Raw genomic sequence first — 19,315 nt, 5'->3', positions numbered from 1 at the left:
AAAGCATTTATTTTTTTTATTTTAGAGTCAAAGCATTTATTTTCCAATAAAATATTGACAAAGATATCTCATTCAACAACTTTTTCAGACAGAATTTGAATTGTTGATAATAAATTTAACAATTAAATCAGGTTATTGCATAATCAAATGGTGGCCTGCACTTTAAACTGTTGAGAAAGTTCCTTTAAGATATTTTTGTTAGTATAAACGGAGACAGCCTTCGCTGTTCATCCAGTCATTGTCTCCATATAAGGCATGTACTTTAGCATTCATTGATTAATTGTTATTTCTTATGATCTCTTCTAAAGAGAGCTTAGGCTAAGCGCGAGGAAAACCAACAAGGGAATGAATTTACTTGTCAGTTGATTCTGGTAATGAGAAGAAGTTAAGCAAGTATTAAATCCAAGGATGAACTTCGTCTTTTTGCTTTACATTTAATTTCTACTAAACTGCTTAACCAAGGACAAAAGACTTTGGGATAAACCATTGCTCAAAAAATTTTTTAGGAGTCATTTTCTTTTTTCCTTAATAACGACTGAATAATAGATCTAATTTTTGTAAGAAAGGTTTGCTTTTTAAATAGTTGTTAAAATTAGCTTCGTTTGATAGATCATTTTCCGGAGTTACTTCTGTGCCTCCCATTGGTGAAAAGAGGAAGAGTTGCTTACAGACAACTTCAGGATGTTTTAAAGCGTAATTTGCAGCCATGTAACCTCCGAATGAATGCCCTGCAAGAACAAATTTCTCTATACCGAGGGTAATTCTCCATTGTTCAACTGACTCAACAAAAAAGTCAATCACATTCTAAGGACAAGAATTATCAATTTCGAAATTTTGTCTATCAGAAAGCCCCATTCCAATAAAATCCAGGGCAAATACTTTAAATCTCTGTGAAAGTGGTTGTAACATTTAGTAATAAGAAAGACTACTACCCGAATAGCCATGTAAAAGAACGATTGTTTCTTCATTGTCTTCTCCGCACATATAAGTGTGGATGAAGCTAGGTTTACCTCTGAGGTCAATTTCGACATCAAAAACATGGATTTAATTCTCTTCAAATTTTGTTTGAAGAACTTTAGATTCATTAATTAGGGCTTGTTTATATTCAGGGAGATCACGAACATCTCTTCCAGTTTGAAAGTTAGTCATTTTATCTTTTTTTCTCTCTCTATTTGTTTGATTGATTTTTATTTGTTATTTTTATGAAAATTGAATGAATTCAATTAAAAATTGTGTTTTTTTTGTGGAATATTTGTTTGACTTTTTAAGAAGTTATTAATTTTTTTGTTATTATTAAATTTATAAAAATAATTAAAGTATATCTTTGACTAATTTATTAGCAGTGTATCTATCTATGTACGAAAGATGCTATGAAATTTATTAATTTAATGTTTGCTTGTTTGTATGTTTGTTATTTTTAGGTTATTCTTGTAAATTTATTTATTTGCTAAAATGAATGAAGAGATTTGTTATTCTTTTAGTCTTCTACCAGTCCTTAATTTAATTAACCTGTCTATTTTGCTCTATTTTATAAATTTCAAGATCAATCTGAGAAATTCTATACATCTTCTATTTATAATTTTACAATCTTTCTTTACTCTAAATCAAGATAAATTTTATGTGTTTCAAACAATATATTTGCAACTATTACATATACCAACATTAACAAATGCCACTCTCCTCAGAAATTACAATTATATTTTTATTTTTTACTCTCTATTTTTTATTAAAAAAATTTATTTTACACTTATTCATTTTCTTATAAGATTCTATAAAAATATATATATATATCTTATTTCACTAACTCAGAGCAACTTTTTATACTATGAAACCATTTTAGGAGACCAAAATGGGTTGAAGAATAATATTTTTTAGATATTTTTTTACTAGGATAGAGTCCATCTTTCTCAATATATCTAGGTTAATTAAATGTGCATAAATTTATCCATTAATTAAATCTCTTTCTTATAAATTCTAAATTAATTAAATTTGAAAAATATTTGATTTTATTTATTGATTGAGTATTTAGTGAGTCTATAACATTGAATTTAGAATAAAAATTATGCTATTTTAAATATTTCAACCATATTAAATCAATTTTTTTAAATTTTAAAAAAGACAATCAAAAGTACTTTTTAAGAATTTAAAAACTTATTCAGTTTACATTATTCAGAGCAATACAGGCTTGGTTCAGAATAAAACAGAATGATATGTATGGACTATAAAAATTTTTAAACAAAAGTCAATTAATTTTTAATATAGATTTAGAAAAAAAATTTAATTTAAAAATAAATATTGAATTATATCTATTTCATAAGTAAAAATAATAAAAATAATGTAAAAAATTTATTTTTAAAATGTATTAATTAATTTTGTTTTAATTTAAGCTAGTAAAAACCCTAGAAAATTACATAAATGTAAGAACAACCAATCATTTTTTTGCTTCAAAGAGTCATTTGTAAAATAAATTAATTCATAAAGTGTAAGTCAAAAATAATTTTTTAAAAAACAATAATTTGGTTTTGTTACAAAATAAGGAAATAAATAAATAAATTTTCTTCATTTTTGTTTTATAAAATTTATTAAAATTGACAAGTAATTAATATTCTTCAAGGAAAAGTAAAGATAAAAACTACTAATTAATTCTTAAAATTTCTACCAAAAGTAAGTCAAATAAATTATCAATATCACTTTACTTATTAAATTTACTTTATTTGGATAATTAGTTTTATATTATATTTAATTAGAATTCTATCAAGCAGTGTAAATAAAAAAATTTTAAGCTGTAATTCTCTCATAATTTCTGGCTTGGAAGCTAAATTGAATTATTATTAAAATGATGAATAAGCTATCAATATAATTAAATGAATCACCATTTGTTTGTCTGTTTCAAGAATATCAGATTACTTTCATCCCTTCCTTCATGAATTTGTTACTTTTGCTCCTTAAATTATTTTTTAAAAATTGGTTAAATTTTAGTTGGAAATCTAATAGCCAAAGTATGCAACAGTAATTAGAAAACCTAAGGTCTACATATGGATTAATTTTAATTTTCTTTAATTTGTAGCTTTTATGAAATTTAAATTAATGTAAGTATCTATAAGAATCAAATAGTGGATGGATATTTTAAATTATAAAAATTTTATACATGTTAATTTATATATTTATTTACTTATGCAGGTAGTTTATATTTAGATGACTAAATTTAACCTGAATCTGCGTAATCTAATCTATAATTTAATAATCAATTTTTGTGTAATTTAATAAGATAGACAAACAATTTTTAAATAATTTATATTAACTTAAAAAAGATTTAATTTGGAATAGATTTCTAAATAAATTTCACTATTTAATTTTTTTAATGTAGAAATGAAATAAATTTATAATAATACCTAAATTTATCTCAATCTACAAGATTATTTTTTAAATCCATGAATACTTCTTCTTTTTAAATATTTAGTAAAATTTTTAAATTAATTGGTGTTCGTTATGAAGAGAAAATAATCATGCCCAATAAGTTAGTTATTTTTTATTTTTGAATATTATTAAATTTCTGTTAAATATATAAAGAGTATAGACAGACATTCTCAATTAGCTAATGTTATTTAGTTCACTTTTATATTTTAATATATTATTAAATGGATGCTAATTATATATTGAACATAAATAAGCTTAAAAAGTTAAAATTAGCTACAATTTCAAATTGTAAACAAATTAGTAATTAATACGACACTCTTTTGGAGATAATTTGATATAAAATATCATCATATATCATATGTTTCAAAATATTTGTCACCACCCTATAAAATTCAATACCCGACATTCTATGACTCTCCTGAATGAAAGTTTTTAAATGAGGGTGACAGATATTTTGAAATTCATGATATATTTAAAAATTGCTGCCTTTTGTTGCAAAACAAAAGAAATATTTTTATTTATATTATTAAAAATATTGTTTTTTTAAAGGTAGAGCTTGATAAAATCTACTAAATAGTCAATTTTTTACAATCTAAAAGTTAGAAAATAAGTTAAACGTAAGTTTTATTGGACAAAGCAATAAATAAAGAAACTGATTTGCTTTATTCTAATTAGTCTAATTGAGCAAAAAAGTAAAAAAGAAATGAATATTGATAGAATTATTATTTATATTTTTATTTAATACCACAAAAATATTAAAAAGATAAAAAACTATCTTTATTTATTATTTAATAGATATTTATTTATTTATATTCTAAATCTATTTATCAATTAAAATTTATGTTCAAAGATATGATAAAATTTACTTATTTATTTATCTATCTATTTTAGGTACTCGCCTATAAGGATGGCTTTTCCTTATAAAATTACTTCATCTTAAAGAATATTTTTCATTTTTTTAAATAAAACATATCAAAAACATAAATCTAATTAATTAATTAGAATTTTAAAAATATTTTACAATTTTCAAATATAATATCAATAAATAAATAAATAATTAATGTATTATTAAAATTAGTAATAATATTAAGATAAAGGAATATACTTTGAAGAAGTATTCATATAGCTATAATTAAAAAAAATATGGGAATTTAAATATTATTTCTTATTTATTTTTATATTTTATAAAAAGGATGATTTTCCAATAAGGAGAGTAAAATTTTAGTTATTTTTGGACAAACCTTATAGAAGAGTACCTTTGTACTTATTTATTTATTTATCAATCAATATATAGCTATAATAATTATGTTAGTAAAACTTAAATTTTTGAATATTTTTTGATGATTAATTTATTTTTCTAAAAGATTAATACTAGTTTTTCTAATATTAGCTTTAATATGAAATTTATTTATAAAAAAATAGAGTGATTATTTTATTTGCTACTATTTATAAAATACTAATTTAAAGATAAATATATATTTATTTATTTAATTATCTTTTTTTATATAATATTTAATACCACAGAAATTTTATAAAATGTTTTTTAGTAAGATTTCAAAAACATTAAATATTGAAATAATTTATTATATTTATTTATTTATTTATTTATTTATTTGTTAGTTAGTTAATTAGTAGTATATATCACATTATTTATGGATGTATTTACTTATTTATTTATAATTGTTATCAAAACAAATTTTAAGCTAATCTTCCTTTTTTTATGTTTTTTTTACTTTAACTTTTGTTATGTGCTAAATAGACAGGCTGGTTTTTCATTTTACTTAAATGTTAATTTTTGTTTATTCTAATATTTTATTGGTTATGTCATCTGGCTAATCAAAAGGCAACTAATGTCCAGCATCTTTAATCTCTACTACTCTACCTTATAAATAATTTTCTTTAAATAATCTTTAGCATCCTGTTTTATTCATCCAATCATCATCACCAAACATTATTGTAAATTCTACATCTATTTTGTTAGGGCTTTCCATAACTACTTACTCAATTGAGAGTCTAGCTTAAGCTCCTGGCATGCTAACTAAATCATGAATATGATGTTCAGTTGATTAGGGTAATTTAAATATATTTTTTAAGAAGTTTTTCCATAATTCTGCTTCTGTTTTATCAGATATTTTCAATCTGCTTTAAACTGCTCTTTTTAGAAGGTAATTTCCTGGGATAAACCATTTTTTCAGCAGCTTTCCTGGCGTCATTTTTTAATTTTCTGCTTGGCATCTCATATATTTCATAGCCCATTTCCTCAAAAAGGGTTGCTTGTTTACAAATTCTTAAAATCTTTCTTCACTTTGCAAATCGTTTTCAGGAGTAACTTTGGTTCCTGCCATAGGCGAGAGCAAATATGTCTCAATTACTTAACTAGGATACTTCACAGTGTAATTAGCAGCCATGTAGCCACCAAAAGAATGACCAGCGATTCTAAATTATTATATTCCTAAAACTTTTCTCCACTACTCGATTGAATTCACAAAAAAATTAATAACTTAGGTGGCATTCTCAACTACATTGAAGTTTTATCTATCTGATAATCCCATTCCAATAAAATCTAGAGCGAATACTCTAAATCTAGTTGCTAATTATTTATACATTTTATAGAATGTTAGAGAACTTCCTCCAAATCCATGAAGCATAACAAGTGTTTCTTGATTATTCTCTCCAATAACATAAGTATGAATAAATGTGGGCAATCCGTTGAGAATAACTTCTACATCAAAAATTCTAAGCTCATTATCTAGATTGTAATTCTGAGCTAGAATTTTCTTCTCTATTTCTACTGCTTTAATGTAATGCTTTAATTCTTTAATTTTGTTTAGATTTTAATCCATTTTACTTAAATTACTTATTTTTAATAAATATTATTATCAGTTTTATCTGTTTATTTGTTTGCTAGTTTCTTTCTGACTAATTATTTAATAATCTAATCGAGCAAGGTCTATCTGTCTGTCTATCTGATAAGCTATCAATCATATAAGTCTTTCTTTTTGTCTTAATATTTAATTACAATTAGCAAAAATCTAGATTTCTTCTATTTTTAAAAATTGTAAAATAGAAGTACTGTACAAAAATATAAAGTTTCTAGAATTCCATTTAAAGCGGTTTCTATCATATTTCATTCTCTTTTATTTATATTTGTTTAAAAGATTACTTTTCTATTCTAACACAAATTCAAGCAAATAAATGAATAAATCAAATGTTTTATATTTCTACATATATTCGACAATCCTGTATTGTAAGCTAAATTGGTCATTAATCAATTTAAATGTAATTTTAAAATACTTCCAATCTATTTTTTCATTTTCAATTATAAAATTAAATTGAGCTTTTTCAATTTACCAAAATATCTCATAATACTTACAGAGGTTCTAAAAAATTTAAACTATTTATTTATTTATTAATATATGTTTTAATTTGTTTATTCAATTGTTATTTATAAATTTAATTACTTAATTATATGCTTAGTTATTATCTATCTATCTACTTCTTCATTTGTTTAATTATTTATTATTTTTTAGTGATTTATTTGTTAATTTATTTATTTAAAGCTACTTATTCGTTAATTAAGTTATTTATTTTCTTGAATATTAACTTAATTATTTAAATATTTGCTAATTTGGTTATTAGTTAGTTATTTATATATTTAAATATAGTTATTTATCAACTAGTTCATTTGTTTATTTATTAATATATTTATCTATTTATTAAATTGTACTTTTGTTTGCTTGTTTAAATATTTATTTTACTAAAAAATGAAAGTGTAGGTAGAGTTTGTGCTAAATTAAAAAAAAATTAAAAATATTTAATTTGAAACAAAAAAAATTAATATAAATTAATTTTAATTAAATTAAATTAAAATATTATTTTTAAAATAAACTATTTCATAGTTGTTAATGATTTTTATTATGAAATTAATTTTTCTATAGATTCTCTGATTATGGATTAAATTTTGCTGAATGATATAATGTTTTTTTCTATTAAATAAGTATTTTATTTAAATATGTAAAAATTAAAAATCTTTTAAATTCTAAATATTTTATCTACTTATTTGTTAAATAAATTTAGTCACTTGAGCTAAAAATTTTATTAAAATTTTCAGAAAATAAAAAATGCTTAAAAAATTTATAAGATAGAGCTATTATGTTTATTTTGCTTGAATTTAATTGGTTAGAATATAAATATTAGATTATATAAATTAAATTTTAAATTGTGATTAAAAACATATTGACTTAAATCTATTTAAAATTAAAACTAAGCAAAAAATTTTATTTTGGTTTAAAACAATACTGAATTAAAAACTTTACAAATTTATTATCTCACATTCTATTAAATAATTTAATTTGTTCCTCATCATTTTAGGATAAAAAAATTTTAACAATAAATTAGCAAATAAGTAGAAACAGATACATACATACACACATAAATAAAAAAATAAACAAATTAGTAGCTTCTCCCTGATATGAAAGTAGCTATAAACATTTTTATTTTATTAGCAGTTTAATACATGGTACTATGTTAAAAGCAAGATGTTTATGAGTGCTTTTAAATATGCAAAGCTCCTCATGATGACTGTGTTATTGGTAAAACAAAATTATAAAGCGGTATTTTATGTTTACCCTAGCTATAATTATGCTTGAACCATTGTTCCCATCCTGAGCAAAGAAGCGATTTAAATATTTCAAAAGAGTGTAAAAACTTATGCAAAAACGATTTTTTTGTTTGCAACATTTAGTGCAAAGACCAGTAATGCGATAAACAGTGCGTAGAAGGATTGAAACATTGCATGAATTATGAATGTTCTTGATTGAAAATTCAGAATTATTTATTCACATAGTAATTTAGCAAATATTAAACCTAAAATGAACCATTATATAAATGTGCAATACAAAATTGTACTGCTTTATCTTACTTAAATTAAATTTTAAAATAAAAATAATTAAATTATTTTGTAAATATTACATTAATTAGATATAAAACTCTTTGTTTTTTAGTAAAAAATAAATATGATCATCATTATAAATATTTTACTTTTTCTTATTAATAACTTTTAAGGACTTACAAAAATATAAATTAAAAGTAAACTAAATATTAAATTATCAAAAATATTACCAGTTTACCAGCTAAGTTGCCTTCATCCAAATAAATTATTCCAAATGATGCTTTATTCATTATTTTTTTTTTTTTTTTCATTCAAATAGTACAACAAATTGTGATGAAATAATATAATTTTTACTACCTCAATATATCTAGCTAGCATCCTCAATTTAAGGTAAGAAATAAATCAAATAGAATTATTGTGGTCTTCCAAATTTAACAAATGTGATTAAATATATTAAATAATAACAATCAATCAATCAAGAAAATGTTAAAATTGAATAATTATGAAAATATTTTCAATATATATATCAATCATAAAATATAAAGGTATTAGCTGTAGCCTTTATTTATCTGTTTAAGTGAATATTTTTAACAAATAATTAATAGTAAAAAATTTAAATAAATAAATAAAATTTTTTCATCTAAAATTGTTTCAATAATTAAAATATTTTGAAATTTAAAAACATATTAAAATATTTTTAGAATTTTTTGTATTAAAATAATTTTTCAATATAACAAAAGAAAAAAGTTTTTAAAACAAATATTAATTTATTACAATTAATCTTAAATGATTTGAAATCAAATATTTGATGAAATTACTAATTATTTAAGTAAAAAAATAAATAAAATATTTCAATAAATTAATAGTAGAAGTTTATTTTAAAAGCAAGTACTAATATATAAATATAGTCCCTAGAGTACTGCCTTTTTCAAGGCTATATACACGAATAATAATAATAATATGGTATACTTTATAATAGTTTCCTTTCTTCAACTGAATTTCATTAGCAAGTACTAATTTATAATTTATCTAAGACATTTAATATTGATTGATTAATTAAATATAAATTCAAATATTTCAACAAAATGAATAGAAGAAATGTATTTTTAAAACAAATACTAATTTTTTATTTATCTTAGATTATTTGAAATAAATTTAAGCCTTTTTAATTAATTACTATTTTAAGAATTTGAACGTTAGTTTAGTTTATTTTATTTAAATTACTAATATTAGCTTGAGACTTTGAATAAATAAATTGATAGTTTTTAAAAATAGTAGAAATAAAGAGATAAATAAATAAATAATTTAACAACACTTCAAATTTTTAAATGAGAGTCTTTTATATCTTGGTCATTTTTCTTATAGCTTTTCAAGAAATCAAATGCTAGGATGCTCAAAAAAGCAACTGCTTTAAAATTTGCACTGCTCATTATGAAAAATGCTCAAAACATAAAAATAAATTGGAAAAAAATATGTTATGTTTCCCTTTTCTTGATAATTGCTTATTCAATTGCTAGAATTATGATTCAGAAGATTATGCAGCATCAATTAAATAATGCGATAGTCTATGCAAAAATGAATTACTTCTTTGCTATTCTGAATGCAAAGACTCAGCTTGTGACTAAATTTGTTTTGAAAATTATGAATAATGTAAGTATTCAGATTGCTATTGAGTTATAAAAATATTTTTTCAGTTTACTAACCAGACTTAATTTGCTTATTTGCTTGTTTTTTAATATTTGTTTGTACTTTGTTTCTTCTTTTAATTAAACAGAAAAAATCAATAAAATTTGATTTGATAAATCCTACTTCTTTTTAAATTTCTCTTAATTTTTTTTATCATGCAAAAGTTCATTCAAAAACAAAAAATCAACAACAATAGCAATACTTACCAACAAATATCATAAATTTTTTAAATTCTTTAAAAATTTAGTCAATTATTTATTTACTAAACATATTTAAATTGATTCACTCTTTTCTTTGTTGAAGTGCAATTAATTAATAAATAACTAACTTTGAAATGAGGTAATTTATCCATTTTAGTTATCAAATTCTAGTAATAGTCTATGCAATTAATTCTCTCTTTATACGTTGGTATTTACAAACTAAATTTACATATATTAATTAATTTTCAAAAAATAATTACTTATAAAAAGTTTTCTTTTCATTTTTTTTAATTTAAAATATGTAGATTTTTTTCTTTGATTTGTTTTTTTAGTTTTTTTTTTATAAATTCAATTAAAAAAAAATATTTATTTTATATTTTGTTTTTAAATTTAATACACATTATTATTATAGAGTACATATATAAAATATTTATATATATGAACAATTAATATTTATTATGATAAGTTAAATTTTTTTTCACACTTTTCAGAGGGCGAAGTTACCGAATTAGGGGGTAGCTTGGACCATGATGTGGTGGTCGACTAATTCGAGGGCAGCACCGCTAAGGACGAAGTTAGCACCGTTCATGGGGATTTGACCGTTGCAGTACTTTTCGTTAATTTCAGGTAAGAAGTAAGCCAAAACGTTGTTGATTAAAGTAGTGACTTATTCTAAGTTGACAGTCTTCAAGGTAGAGAGGGTAACGTCGAACTTGGTCAATTGAGCGTGATCAATGTGGAAACCGAGGAAAGAGTTGTTGACAACGGAAGCAGAGACACCAAAGTTAGAAGCAATGTTTAATCCAAGGATGGGAATAGTCTTGTCAGCATAAGTAGCAACCAATTCAGCAACTAAGTCAGTAGCGAGGGAGAAGACACCACCAGCAATGTTGAATTAGGGGTAGTTAGCAGCATGAACCTTAACGGTAACGGTAGCACTTGAGAGGACATCAGCGAGACCATCGAGCATACCATTGAGTTGGTCAACAGAGGAAAGTTATTAGAGGATATCGATACCGAAGTCCTTGGCCATCATACCAGTGTCGAAAGCAGCGAAAGACATGGAATTAAGGGTGTATTCACTTAAGAAGAAAGTGAAGTCTTGAGCAGCGGGACCAGCAGGGAAGGGGGTGGGGTTTTCGAAGGGGGGTCTAACCTTGGGCTTTTGATTGTTGTAAGCATAAAGGTTAGTAGCAACGATCATTTAACCGGAGGTGAGTTCAATAGCATTGCTGAAAGTGAGGTCTAAACCGATGGGTAAGCTACCGAAACCAGATTCAGTGGGAGATCTGGTCAACATAGCATTAACTTAATCTCTGATACCGGGGGCAACATCGTTAAGCTTGCTTTGGATGAATCTGGAGAGGAGATCAATGAAGAAGTTGAGGATACCCTTGACGAATCCGGGTAAATCGACGGTGGTGTGACCGATTCTGAAGTTATTGATACCGAAACCAGCAATTTATAATTGACCAGCACCGTTGATACCGAAGCTGACATTAATATCAGTGGAGAAGGTACCAGAGGGAGAAGCAGAACCCTTAACAAACTTGTTCAACTTAGCATCAAAGTGGAAGGAAAGATGCATATCATTGATAGAGAGTTGGAAGTTATTTTCAGTGATGGAGAAAGTAATAGTCTCGGGGGGGATACTTAATTAACCATTCATATTAGATAAGTGGAAGCCAGAAGCATCTTGATCAGGGATAGCAATATCTAAGTTACCACCGGGGAGAACGGTAGGTAAAGCCCAGTCCTTAGCCTTGTTCATGAAACCAGCAGTTAAGTGGATTCTAGCACCAGGAGCTTAAGCGATTGCAAAAGTAGCAATCATAAAGAGAGCAATGATTTGTTTGTTCATCTTCTTTTCTTTTTTTAAAGTCTAACTTTTTAATTAATTTATAATAATTATATTGAATCCTGGTGTGAATAAGAGCTAATTTTAATTGCAAATAGTTAGTTGATTTGTGATCTAGAGTGAATTAGCGATTACAAAAGTCACACAGATTTGATTTGATTTCTGGTTATCTTTTGTCTAATCTAATTTGATCAAGATTTTTCCTTTTATATGTAAAAGCTATTAAAATAATGAGCGAATTAATAAATCTGACGAATCTTGACTATCTTGTTTTACAATCAATCTACTTTTTTATTAATTAAGTTAAAATTCTTCTTATTAAAAGTGTTATTCTCTCTCTTTATCTTGATTAATGCGTAAAACAAAAACTAATTCTCCACAACCAAAATATTCTTTAGCAAATATTAAGTAAGAATTTCTTGGGATTAAAAGGAACCTTTGATCTCTTTTTACACACTAAGTAAATCTTAATACCACTTCTTAAAATGTTTTTTGTTCTTCATTACACACTGCATTCTACTTCATCCTCAAATCCTATTATCATCAAGGATTTCTTCATACTAAACCCTTACAACCTATTAGTTTAGTGAATCTATAATAGAGGATTTCTGTCATATTTAACTTTTAAAATAAAAAAAAGTTCTTTGATAATCTGATGGAATTAATTTATCATCACTAGTTAAATGTAAAGAAACCATGATAAAATCAAGCAAAATTAAACAAAAAATTTTGAAATCTAAAGTAATACACACGCATTCAATCAATGTAATTAAAATTAGCAAAGGGAATTTTATTTCCAAATATATATTTTATCCTATGAGATACTAAAAATATCTCAATTTATTTCTTACTAACTCAATTTTTAGAAAGAAAGCTAATTAGAAAGAATGAAAGAAAGAAATAAAATAATAAGCAAGCGGTAGCGATAATGTGATTAAAATAAAATAAACGCAAAGATAAATAATCAAATAATCAATCTTTCTCATTAAATGAGCTGTCAATATCCTTAACTTAATATACAAAAGAGAAAAAAAGCCAAAATAAAATTAGTTCTAAAATGCAGCTTAGAGTAAATAATAAGTACTGATATTATGTGGATTTATTAAATTAAAAAAGATTACACTTCGTTTCATAATTTAAAATTTAAATAAATTTTCATACTTCAAAAAGTGAAATAAAATTTAGCTCTATACAATAAACTCTTTTTTGATTTACGCAATAATTATAAGTAAATCCTTTCTTGTCACTGCATGCCAAATTATAACTTACATTACAGACTTTTAGTGATTATGCATTCTAATTTTTTATCTTTTATAATTGTTTCTATTGGGAAAAGAAATCGAACTGAGCAAGTGAATAAAATTAATAAAATTGCTTTTGATTGATTAGAAATTTATAGTATCAGAAGTTATCTTTATTTAATTTATCTTAAGGCAGTAATCATAAAATGCTAAGAAGCTATTAATTGGGTAAAACAAAAGCTAGATTTATACATTCACCTAGTAACTTTACCAATCCAATAAATTAATTCCAACATTTGTTTTTCCTTCAATTTTAATTTTGATCATCTTATTTACACTTACTAATTGCTGGTAAATTAGTAACATTAAAAAATTATTTAATAAATTAATATCAGAATTCTGATCCTATGTTATGCAATGTTTTTGCAAATTTACAATCAATAGTTGATTTTTAGAATTGTTATCACAATCAAAGCCATAAATTGAATTTAACGAGGTCTTCTTACCAACAAATCTAAGTAAATTTTTTTTTAATCCAAGGATTAATTTTTTATATTTTCAGAGTCTATTTTATTTTTAAAGAAATCATTCATATTCATAAATTGTTGTTAACCAATGCCATCTTCCTGAAAGCTAAAGATTCAAAATCTTAAAAAAATAAATCCTTTCTTTATTTTGCTCTATCAGTTATAGTATTAACCGGTGCTATAATAATTTACATTAACACTCAAAGGATTTTAATAGTCTCTTTAAAATAATCATATCAAAATATAAAACAAACAAAAAAGCATGCAGTGTTTCTTTGTTTATATGATAAAGACAAAAGTGTTTACTTTCTTTTAAACTAACAAATTAAAAATTTTTTTAATTGGTTTAATGATTGAATGTGATTTGAAAATATTTGCTTTGCTTTACACTTTATTTTAAATATTTAAATGGATAAATATAAATTAATAAACACAAACACAAAGAAAGAAAGAAGATAAGAGGTCAGTTTCTCCCATCAATTTAAATAAATTGATAAACTATTTTGATAAATATAAATTATTTATGATTATAAACTATTTATTTTATTAATCTATTTAATTATTTATTTGCTTGTCATCTTTATTTATTCTCAATTTATTTTTAACTAGTTTTTTGTTTGAATTCATTTCTACTCAACAAATTGATTGTTTACAGTTCAAAATTTTTACTTAGAGAAATATATACCTGTTCTAAATTTGTATTCATGATAAATTAAATTTTATTGGATTTATTATCTCTGGTATGCCATGTCCAATTTTAAGCTATACAGGTTTATCTCGATTTTCGCGTTTGAATTGATCTACTTCACCTATCTTTCTAAACTCGTTAAGGGATGAATTTCTTTTCATTTCTAATTTTTTAATGTATGGAGTTTCGTTTTCGTGTCCTATCTTCAAAGGCAAGCGAGGTTCATATTTTTACTTTTTTACATCTTCATCCCATCTCAGTCTAAGTTTGCCTAGCATTAATTCCTTTTTTGCTAATTATAGGTTATTGTATAAAAGAAAAGTTTATAAGCAACGTTTCTGATCGAAAAAAAAGTATTATTCTCATGGTAAATAAATGCACAGCTAACAGTGTTTATTATGAATACATGAACAATTCTTAATTTTTGTGGAAAATTAAATAAAGATGGCAAATATTCATTGAATTTAAATGAATAAATAAGAAGAAATTCAAATTAATATTTAAAAATAGCTATTAATGATTAATTACATAAAATTTGTTTATACAAACAAACACTCGATCAACAAACAATGAATTTAAAATATTCTTACTTTATGTTTTTTTAGAATCTTCTTATCGGTCTGCAATCACCATCCTTTTCTTTTCCTGATTAAATAAGAATAATTAATATAGAAAGAAACAAAGCATGAAAAATATAAATTTGAATTATTACACCCTCAAAAAAAACTTTAATTTAAAATGAAATCTTTTTATAAATTTAAGAAAAGACTCACAAATCTTTGTCCTTCAGATGGTGGTTCGCAGAAAAATTTAAAATTGTTGGGATACATTTTAATATCGTTTCCAAAAATATCTTGGTTTTTTTTTATAACTATCTTCGACTTTTTAGTTTTATCAATATTTTCTGGAGTGTAATACTTGTTAGTTGACTAGCACCAGTTAGGCAGATCATCTGATACCACTCTTTTTTGATAACATAATTAAAGTTAAAAATATAATTTACATTTTTCTTATCAACATAAATATATTTACTAGACATTCTTAATTAAAGGTTTTTCAATAAAATCTTTATTTATTCTAAGTAAAGGTCTTGTCACATAAAAATGATCTTTTTCAATACTTCCATTTATATTATTCACGTTTAAGCTAGACTTCGTTTATGCAACTGGACTTGCTTAGTTTGAAATCTAATCATGAAAATTCTTATTGTTATCACTATTTCTTGTAGCATTTAAGCTCTGCACTCTTGTTGAAAAGTTACTTTTATTTACTTAGTTATTTCTTGGAGATCTAATTTAGAATATTTTAAGCAATAAGAAGGTCATTTTTTTCTAAAAACCCTTAAATTAATTAATCGATTTTGAAATATAACAAAAAAATCTAAATTTCTTTTTTCTACTAAAAGTCCTCATTACTTAATGACCATTCATACATACAAAAATAATATAATTTAATAAGTACTTAATATAATTTATATATAATAAAAGAATTGAAATAATATGTGTTATATTTACTCTGCATAGGCTTTATTACTGAAGAGCTTTAAGCTGGATGAATGAAATGGGCTATTTAAAGATTATTATTTTGTTGTATCATAAGCTTAACTTTTTTATTTCAAAGAGTCATAATGACTTTAAAAATACTTCCTATTTCAAATTAAAAGTAATAAGTGTTAATTATGGATAAACTCAATTTATTTATTTATTTCAAGAAATTTTACTTGTCTTATGAATAACTACAATTATTTTGCTTAAAATTATCTCTGTAAATTTAACTTTCATGTTAGATTCTGCTTTCAGCTTTAAAATTCTTATCTAACTCATTTCTTTGCTCCAATGAAGAGCTCTTGTCCTATTGAAACAATTATATTTTTTACATTAAAGAATTAATCTAGTAATAAAATAACTCTCTACAGGACTTGCCATTAAAGGAGGAAAGTTTTGCATCGATTTAATCAATCTACTATCTTTCCCAGTTCCATAAAAGTCTAACCTGACCATTAAATATGAGTTTTTTACAAATAGATTGATAGTAAAATAGTTGCAAAAAGTAGCTAGTACTTTTATTGATTGATATATAGATAGAGTATATAAAAAATTTTTATATTATGATTAATTAAAATTATTACAACAAAAGATTATTTGCATGTCTGTCTTTAATTAATTTTAAAGATTTGATTTCTCAATTTCTACTAAAAAAATATTTTGAAAAAATTTTAAAATAAAATATTTAAATTTACCTACATAGTTAACAGATTTATTAATTGTAAACTAATTCACTTACTAATTGAATAAATAATTAATATAATATAGTTTTTAATATTGTCTTGATTGATACTTTTGAATATTTTTAATTGTGTTTAAATAAGGATATAATTAGATATTTAGTTTTAAAACTGAAAATTTTATATTTATCCTAAAAATGTTTAATTAGAGTTATAAAAAGATAAGTTTAAAAATTATTTAAGTAAGGAAAGCTTAATTTGTAAACTATTTAAATAAATACTTTCTTTCACACAAAATAGAGATGATTATATTTTATCAATATATAAAAAGTTGGTTGGTAAAACCTGTTTAATTAAAAAAAAAAACATCAAATACTTATTATTTATTGTAGAAGAGTTACCTATTTTTATTGTTGAAAACTCTTGTTCAAGAATCTTAAAATTAAAATTTTTTACAAGAAATTGACATCAATAATAAATGATAATAGTAAAAAGATATAGATAGATAGATAGATAGATAGATAGATAGATAGATAAAAAAAAAAAATCAAAAATAATAAATAGGTCTAATTAATAAATTACTAAATCAATACTATTTTATTTAATTAGACGTTAAATGCTTAATTATCTCTTTTCCTTATCTATTTTATTCATTATTTACTACTATTTAAATAGGTTTCATCTGAAAAAGGTATCTTCTAAAGGTCTTTGAATTTCCAATCTTCAATTTATAATAAAAAAATAAGTTCTACTTGATTGGATTCAAATAGTTTGGAATAATACAGTTATTTTTAATTTTTTAATTAGTAAAATCTATAAGAGCTCAATCAATTACTTTAAAAATTGTTTAGCAGATTTAATTCCTATAAGAAAAGCTAAAACTGATTAAATAATTGCATTTGAAAATAATATAGAAGGTCTTATTATAGATCTCAATATGAGGATTATGATTCATTTGTTGTCATGAGCAATAAAATGTAAAGTAAAAGCTGAAGTAGAAATTTATTAAAATTATTTGATAAAAGTATAACAAAAAATTAGTTAAATTGAGTATCTGTCTAACACTGTAATTGATGTTAGTTGCAGATACAAAATACGTCTTTGATAATCTTGTTTAATATAATATCTTCCAAATCTCCAACATTAATTTAGCATATAAATAGGAACTAGTATAAATAAAAATTTGAAACATCTGTATATGCCTTAATGTTATGATATCATCAGTAGAATTTTGAATGCTCTTGGGTAAAAATATTTTTAATTTATTTTAAAAATATAATAATTATCCACCTTGTTTCATCCACATAAAATATAAAAAATAAATATTTTTTTTATTTTGTATTTTTATGTATGAATTTAGTTTTTATTTATTTATTTATCTACTTACTTAGCCAACCAATAGATTAATTAAAATTGTAAAATATTGGTAAAACAAGCAATTTCTATTTATAATTTATAATAATAACATTAAGTTGAAGAAATATTTATGCAAGCAAGACCTGAATATCATTTTACTGGTTTTAAATGTAATTTATGCAAGGAATTTCCCACATCATATTTTGAGTGGTAAAAAAGTTTTTTAAATATTTTTGATAGTTTTTTAGAAATATTTAGCAAAAAAAGTGTTTATAAGCAATAATATTTTTATTACTAATAAAATCTTAAGGTAAAATGTAAATCAAAGCAAGTAAAATTGTCCTTTCTAATAGATTAAAAACATAAATTACTAGTTAATTGATATTTATATTATATATTTATGAAAATTTTGGAAAATAAAAAAGGTTGCTTTATATTTAATGATAAATCTATGTTTATGGTAACTAATCACTCAGAAAAAATATACTATGTCTGTTTTTTTCTAGAATAAAAATAATCAGCTATTGATAAATTATTTTAAGGTTAAAATAGTAAGACTGCTTTATCAGTATTAAAATGATCATATCAAATAATTTTTAAAAGTTGATTCTTTTACCATCTATAAATCGTGTATCTTCGATCGAGAGGAGTAATATGCTTGGGAGTCACTAACATGTATTTCTTAATAATGCTAGTGATCTGATGTAGCCTAGGAAATAGTTAGGAGTTTCCTCAGGTCAGTTATCTGGGCGTAGGTGGTAGTGTTTGAAATTTTTGTATACTTGAAATTTAAAATATAGAGAAATATAAGGATGGTAAAAATATTTTCTAAAATAAATTTATTTCCGATTATATTTAAATAAAAACAAGAGTATCTATTTTTAAATATTATTTTTCAAAAAAATAAAAAATTTTTGAAATTAACTAAGATCATTTATTTAATATTTACATTGATTGTCTTATAACTGTTAGCTGAAATGTTGTAAGTAAAGGTATTTTAAATAATTTTAGTTTTTTTTAAGAAAAAAAGCAATTTATATGCAAATCATAGAAAGAGGATTAACTATCTTAAAATTTCTCACTAGAGCAATAGGTATTCTTTTTAAGGAATTATTTGGTTTATTTTTGCATGTATCAATAAATAATTTAAATATCAAAGTGACTTTATATTAATAATACTATTTGATCAATTTATATCATAAGAAATTTTAATTTTCAAAAAGATTA

At 23.0% G+C, this 19,315-nt stretch overlaps 6 protein-coding genes across 6 annotated transcripts; 2 read left to right on the top strand and 4 right to left on the bottom strand. All coding sequences in view use genetic code 6, as the record gives it.

Annotated features, from left to right (window-relative positions):
- Positions 1–84: 84 nt before the first annotated feature.
- On the bottom strand, positions 85–1,149 carry TTHERM_00433870 (alpha/beta fold hydrolase; the record flags this gene model as incomplete). The annotated part of the gene is made up of 1 exon (XM_001011412.3): positions 85–1,149. One exon carries the CDS (start codon positions 1,147–1,149, stop codon positions 85–87), a length of 1,065 nt encoding a protein of 354 aa, XP_001011412.1.
- A 4,040-nt stretch (positions 1,150–5,189) lies between these two features.
- TTHERM_00433880 (alpha/beta fold hydrolase) lies at positions 5,190–6,260 on the bottom strand (the record flags this gene model as incomplete). Its single annotated transcript, XM_001011413.3, has 1 exon — positions 5,190–6,260. One exon carries the CDS (start codon positions 6,258–6,260, stop codon positions 5,190–5,192), a length of 1,071 nt encoding a protein of 356 aa, XP_001011413.1.
- Positions 6,261–7,933: 1,673 nt separating this feature from the next.
- TTHERM_000433879 (hypothetical protein) lies at positions 7,934–8,233 on the top strand (the record flags this gene model as incomplete). The annotated part of the gene is made up of 1 exon (XM_012799433.1): positions 7,934–8,233. One exon carries the CDS (start codon positions 7,934–7,936, stop codon positions 8,231–8,233), a length of 300 nt encoding a protein of 99 aa, XP_012654887.1.
- Positions 8,234–9,636: 1,403 nt separating this feature from the next.
- On the top strand, positions 9,637–9,981 carry TTHERM_00433900 (hypothetical protein; the record flags this gene model as incomplete). Its single annotated transcript, XM_001011415.1, has 1 exon — positions 9,637–9,981. One exon carries the CDS (start codon positions 9,637–9,639, stop codon positions 9,979–9,981), a length of 345 nt encoding a protein of 114 aa, XP_001011415.1.
- A 700-nt stretch (positions 9,982–10,681) lies between these two features.
- On the bottom strand, positions 10,682–12,577 carry TTHERM_00433910 (LBP/BPI/CETP family, carboxy-terminal domain protein; the record flags this gene model as incomplete). Its single annotated transcript, XM_001011416.1, has 1 exon — positions 10,682–12,577. One exon carries the CDS (start codon positions 12,575–12,577, stop codon positions 10,682–10,684), a length of 1,896 nt encoding a protein of 631 aa, XP_001011416.1.
- Positions 12,578–14,522: 1,945 nt separating this feature from the next.
- On the bottom strand, positions 14,523–16,508 carry TTHERM_00433930 (hypothetical protein; the record flags this gene model as incomplete). The annotated part of the gene is made up of 7 exons (XM_001011418.2): positions 14,523–14,800; positions 15,099–15,153; positions 15,282–15,471; positions 15,541–15,798; positions 16,023–16,154; positions 16,229–16,359; positions 16,422–16,508. 7 exons carry the CDS (start codon positions 16,506–16,508, stop codon positions 14,523–14,525), a joined length of 1,131 nt encoding a protein of 376 aa, XP_001011418.2.
- Positions 16,509–19,315: the final 2,807 nt, after the last annotated feature.

This window comes from Tetrahymena thermophila, assembly GCF_000189635.1.
Source record: "Tetrahymena thermophila SB210 genomic scaffold scf_8254470, whole genome shotgun sequence".
NCBI classification, from domain to species: domain Eukaryota; phylum Ciliophora; class Oligohymenophorea; order Hymenostomatida; family Tetrahymenidae; genus Tetrahymena; species Tetrahymena thermophila.
Note: the sequence above shows the minus strand (reverse complement) of the source record. Positions and strands in the feature narration are given on the sequence as shown.